At 46.7% G+C, this 6,098-nt stretch overlaps 1 protein-coding gene across 2 annotated transcripts in view; it reads left to right on the top strand.

Annotated features, from left to right (window-relative positions):
• Positions 1–4,156: 4,156 nt before the first annotated feature.
• The window catches only part of ATXN10 (ataxin 10), a 113,154-nt gene continuing 111,212 nt past the window's right edge, over positions 4,157–6,098 (top strand). The window contains exon 1 of one of the 2 annotated variants that reach the window (XM_075112488.1): positions 4,157–4,461. In XM_075112488.1, the coding sequence (XP_074968589.1) occupies positions 4,172–4,461 (290 nt within the window). In that variant the 5' untranslated portion in view covers positions 4,157–4,171. Of the gene's footprint in view, positions 4,462–4,527; positions 5,010–6,098 lie in introns of those variants that run through there. The other variant, XM_075112496.1, reaches the window with a different exon arrangement.

The following is a 6,098-nucleotide window of genomic DNA, read 5'->3' as shown; positions in this document are numbered from 1 at the left end:
CAGAGGATGCCCGGCCAGCTCACATCCCAGTTCAAGCAGCCCAAGAGATTTTCAGCTGGAGGACAGGTGAGGTGGCAGCTGGGAAATGTGTGGAAGGTGTGTGGACAGAGCCGTGCACAGCACATATGGGTCAGGATGGGGAAAAGGAGGAGGTGGTAAAATAGCATGAGCTTTTCCTCTGTCCTCAGAGGCAGCTGTTGCCAAGGGTAAAGCCAATGACAAGCAGAGAAGAAAAAAAGGAATCTTCCCTGGGTGTTTCCTGGTCGATACTGTTTAAAATCAGAATGGCAGAGAAGTGCAAAGGTGATGGGCCAGAGTGGATGCAGCCCTCACACTCCCAGGGCTGACATGTACTCTACTGATGTGTAAAACAATCTTTGTGTCCCTTACACTCAGAAAACTGCGAGACTGTGTAAGCTAGCGTACACATTGCCTCTTTAACTTAGCACCAGCCTTCTTACAGTTTAGCTGCACTTCTTGCCATATCAGACCAAAACCTGACATTAAATTCTACATAATATATCAACTGGTACATGAGTGAGGTGAAATTCAGGCACCACGAAATGCCCCAGGTTATGAAGGAACTAGACTTTGGGTACCAGATATCCTAAGCAGCATCTCTCTGATCCAGCTGAATAGGGCAAGGATTGTGTCCTTCCATACCCTGGTACAGTTGCTCAACATGATGATGATAATGCTGATCCCGACAAAAACACTGCCTGCAGATGTGGCATACAAACTTTGTGAAGGGCAGATGACAGCTACGAAATTCCTCATTCACCCTGGAAACTGGACTGCATCTAACAGATGAGGTGAGAGTATCTGCAGTGACCCCGAGCCTGACAACTGCACAGAGGACAGCATTTAATCCATATTTACTTCTTGGAAGACACCATTCATTTCCATGACAAATTGCGAGAGCTTTGAACATCTCCTCCAGGGCCTTGCAGGCTTTCTTTCCAGATGGAGGGATTTCTTTCTTGTGAAGAATTAAATTTATTTCTGCTATTACATAACAAAGGAGTGACATGTACATCTCAACATCAAATGCAACCGCTCTTTTATGGCCCTCAGACACATGTGTAACATCTCATCTGAAGCCAAATAACCTCTTGAGTTGTTGGCTTGGAACTGCAACAGCTATTCTTGGGATTAAGACAGTCTGCAGTATCCATTTTGTATGACTTCTTCATTGCTCCTGAATACCTCCAAGAACTGTAAAAGCTGGTTTGTGTTCCACCTCTGGTGGTTAAGAAAATGGTACTATCTCCTCTCAGATGTGCTCTTTGTCTTCTTAACACAGGTGTTCAGAATTCCTTGGCTAATCGCTGTCATTTGCCTGGTATAAGCGGGGAACTGAGGACCAGCATGAGGGTACAGTGGCCTCCATGGCTCAGTGGATATGCCGTGGGACTCACTGCTCAGCAACAAAGGCTAATCAAAAGCATTTTCCCAAGTGCATCAATCAGTTTCACTGGATCTTATTAAATACTAGACCAAAAATAAAAGCTTTGGTCTACGGCTTCAAAGCTCTGTGGCCCAAGTCATACTTAATCTAATACAGGCCCAAAATAAGAGACAGAAAACTAATATTTATGCCGGAAATATAACATGCTGTGGGATTTGCTTCTTTAGTGTAAAGTAACTTTTTCCAGAGCCCAAATTTTATATTCTGCTGGAAGCTACCTCCAATAAAAAAAGGCAAGGCTAGTATACATTTTTTGATTAAAATGAGCGACCGTCTCTTAATGTTTGAGATGTGAGGGATTCAGTCTTTGACCTGCTTTGCCTCCTGCAAAGGCCAGCGTTTTCTGAAGCAGGGGAACTGTCTCCCTCAAGAGTCTCAGCTGTGACAGATCTTTCTCTGTATCCAGCTTCAAATACTGGTGCCTCAAGAGACTGGTCTACCTCTTAATTTGATGCAGAACTCTTAAAAATTGGTTCTGCATAATTTTATTTTCAGATGGAGTAGTTGGCTGTAGGTGGATTGTTTCTCTTCTTGTAGTTCTCTATATCTGTGCTAATAAAAATTAACATTATTTAGATTGTAAGCTCTTTGGGGGAAAAACTGGATCTTTAAGGGATCTGCCTGTCTTCACAGATTCAGGCAGATCAGATGAGTTCAAGATATAACATCTGTGATTAATATGGTAAGAATGACTGATTTCTATAATTGGTATCCCCAACACCCTGAAAAACTCTCTTATGAGAAGCCTATCTCAAAGCATTGCATAGCCTTGTAATAAAGGTGGTTTCGAGTATGATGTTAAGAATGAATGAAAGCATGGAAAGACTAAAATGAGGAAAACCAAAAACACTGTGTCTGCTTAAGGCAGAAAAATATTTCAGAAGAGATCATATGCATAGGCAAAACTATTTTTTACAAGGATCCATGAGTAATAATCAGTAAAACCAATTCAAGAGGCATTTGATGAAACAGGCAGCAAATCTAAACAGGATGAAGCTGGCCTATGGAAATTGTTGGAAGAAGATATCATCAAGATCAGGACTCTTTTAAAAATGTCAGAAAAAAAGACTTTTCTGTTCTGCACTGCTTTCTAAGTGTTCTTAAAAAGAAAATATTTATATGTGGAGCTGCTGTATGCTATCTAACCCCGCCCCAGGGTAAGCACGAGTTACTTTTGTCTTCCTTTATGTCAGCTGGAGTTAAGTCAAATCCGTAACAATGTACTAGTTTGAATTAGAAAACTAATGCATTCCCATAGATGTCTTGGACATCTGTGGTCTAGCCTGTATTTTCAGCTATTTGATCTGAAATATTTTGCAATGTAATTCATCAGTGCACTGCATGGAAGATCTGTATACTTAATGGAGTAAAAGCTGGTTTACAGTCACCTTAAAACATCAGATGTCATTGAAAAAATCCCTAATGAGAAATGTTTATAAGGGGTAAACAAGAAATTGTTGCTTACAAGATTTGTGTTTGACAGAAGAAAGACAACATGGCAAGTAAAAGATGATGAAGGTTGAATAAAAGTGGACTGCTGGGCACACTATGTCCCTTCCCAAACAGGGTAGGATAAAACCAAATACACAATTACATATTTGCAGGTCATTTTCACAGAGCACGCATTATTATCTTGTTGGCTTTCAGTGCACTCTATTGCTTCCTTCACCGAAGTAGTGATCTGCTGGTTGCCCAGACCTACTGAGTCAGCAGTCACTGCGAACGTACAGAACAATGTTGTTAAGTGCTGTAGCCGTATGTTCCCTGGAGTCATCACCATTGGGCACAACATACTGAGCCGCAGCCAGGACACTTCTGATGCTTCACTATTCTTAGCCTCAAGTCTCATTGTAGTTGAAAGAACTTATGCTTTACTTATCAACAGGTGATTCTTAAAACTAATAGGAACTGTTAAAAGGAAGAACTTGCATGATTGCAAGGGGTCTTCTCTGGCATCTTTCTTAATTTCTACTTGTTATTTGAAGCTATTTTTGCTGTAGAGCTGTCAAGAACTGGTTGTGCATTAGTAATACACAAAAATTACCAGGAAGAGGCCTGGAAATGGCACCTACTATTGTATAAACAAGTTTGACAGCCGACATAATAAAAAGTCTGCCCCACTGGTAACCCAAGACATGCAAGTTTATTTCTAAAAGAGAGATACTGCCTTCAGACACCAGCTGTGTAGGGACTAGCTCTGGGGTGGCAGCAAGGTCCCCTCTTGCTCCCCACAGCACCAGGCACTGCTTACATAGCCTTCGGTACCAGGGAAGCGTGGGGAAACTCAGAGGAAGGCATGAATGGGGAGAGACTATTTACCAGTAGGCTTTTCTGCCATACGCTTTCTGTTGGCGGTAGTGCTTTTGGGTTTCTTACACCAGTTAGATGCACAATCTAACAAGGCCAAAGAGTATTTGGCCACAATTAGTCTTTTTACGCATGAGGAGCCTGATTTTTTTTTACCCAGCATATATATGTTAAATTTTCATACGTATGTTTAGAACATGCTGAAATATTTATCTGGACCATTTAAAGGCTGGCGTCTCCAAAAGCGGATGGGATATGTGGAAGGGCCAGGCCTGTGGAGCACAGCCCACCTTCACCCCGCTCCCCGACGACCACCGTGGGCCCGCAGAAGGCGGCAGAATTGAAAGCTGTCCCCGCAGTTGGTTTTTCACGGGGAAAGACAAGGTTTCACGCTCAATGCCTGCCTACATCCCTGCAGGCGGGGCGGCCATTTTACCTCCGGGCAGCGGGGCGCCGCGCCGCGCGCACTACCCGCCCGCCCGCTGGGGCCGGGCCGCCGCCATTTCCGCGCGGCGGGGGGCGGAGCTGGGCCGCACCGGGCAGGTCATGGCGGCGGCGACGGGAGCAGAACCGGGATCGCTGCCCGCTGTGGCGGCGCAGCTGGGGCGTGCCGTGGCGGCCGGACCGGAGGCCCGCCTGGAGAGCGTGCGGGTGCTGGCGGGCCTATTCCGGGAGGCACAGCCCAGGTAGCGGGGAGGAGGGACTGCCCGCAGCCACGTGGGCCGGGGGAGGGAGCTCCGGCCGCGGGGAGCGGCGGAGCAGGCGGGCCGGGGTGGTCCTTAGGGCGGCGTGCCTGCTCGTGTGCCGGCAGGCAGGGCTCTGAGCCGCCTCTGCTCCAAGCGCAGTCCTGTCCCTCGGGGTGTCGGCTGCGGGCCGGGCCTTCGCAGTGCCCACAGAGGGGCGGCCAGGTGCCTCCGGTCCCTGCTGTGGAATCTCTGCCCCCCGGGGGCTGTTCGTGTGGAATACGGGGGTCACCTGTGGGGCCCGGGGCCAGTGAGGGGTCACCTGTCCTTTCTCCGTCCCTTTCCCTTGGGGTCTTACGAGGAGCTGGTAGTCTGCTTGTCATCCCTGCACCTGTATCAGGCCCAGGGCTGGGAGGGAAGCTTTGCATCTCCCAGTCGCAAATGACAGCAGTTGCCCTTCTGGGCACATATGCTCGGGTGGGTTGTAGCCGTGGGAGTAGCCGCTGTAGGGCAGAAAGCCACAGTGAGCCCTGGAGGGCAGCCAGAAATGGGTAGGACGTGCCTGCGTGAGGCTTTGCTGGGCAACAGTTTCATGTGTGCGTGAGGGCACGGCCATGGGATGAGGGTGGTGGTTGTAGGCCTTGGTGACGAGAGGGCATGTGTTGTGCGTCAGGATGGGCTGGGGTGGCTTTAGTGGGAGGGAAGGTTGAATGCCCCATAGTAGCTTTAAGAAAGGGAGAAAAAACATGGGGTTGCTGGTGAAAGCAAGGGGCCGGTGCAGAACGTTGCTGTTCCTGTTAGGTTGGGGTGACCTCTGCAATACCATGCAATGCTGTTGGGTTTGTCAAAGGTTGGGCATGCAGAGGTTCAGCTGCGTGGCTGGGCTTACAGTAAGGGTTTCTGCTCTTCCTGGACAGTGGGAGGTGGCTTAGGTTGGTGTGAAGCTTGTGCTCACTCCTCTTGACAATAGCTGTTTGAAGGTTATAACACATGAGAAAGAATAAATCAAACTTTTTACCTTAGCATAAAATTGTGGTGGTGGTTGTTTTGTTTTTTTTTTTAAACTCCCAGTATTATTTTTGTTAATTAAATCCACATTTAAAAGTCAGGGGGCAGGGGGAATATGTGCTTACAAATACTCTCTTGTGACCTTTGTCTATACAGGAGACCTTCTTCTGGGGTTCATCTCAATTTCTCTAGGAGGAAAGGAGGATGTTGGCTTACGTGCTGATGCTTTACCTGCCTGTTTCTTGCCTTCCTCCCTGAAACCTCTGCCACTGTGTTTGACAAAGGAGTAGATATTCCCCAAAATAGCCAGGTTTTGTGGGTGCAGATGGACTGGAAGAGAGACACTGTAATTGCCCTTTCAGAAGGACAAGGCTATAGTGTTAGTTTACATCCTTTAGGACATGACGGAATGGATCCGAGGGCAACTTTAGCAATAAATTTGTCAACTGTGGAAAATACTGTTGTTGTTGCCATTGAATCAGAAGACACAACCCAATGAATGTTTGGTATTTGAAGTTGTGATATTCCACGATAATTCTTATGTTATTACGTGATTGTTCAGTGCTTGTGGAAACAAAGTAATTTAAAAATGTGAGTTCTAGTGGTCTGTAATTCAGAAGCAAAGAGGGTGA

The sequence above is a fragment of the Phalacrocorax aristotelis genome, chromosome 1 (assembly GCF_949628215.1).
Source record: "Phalacrocorax aristotelis chromosome 1, bGulAri2.1, whole genome shotgun sequence".
In the NCBI taxonomy this organism is placed as follows: Eukaryota; Metazoa; Chordata; class Aves; order Suliformes; family Phalacrocoracidae; genus Phalacrocorax; species Phalacrocorax aristotelis.
Note: the sequence above shows the minus strand (reverse complement) of the source record. Positions and strands in the feature narration are given on the sequence as shown.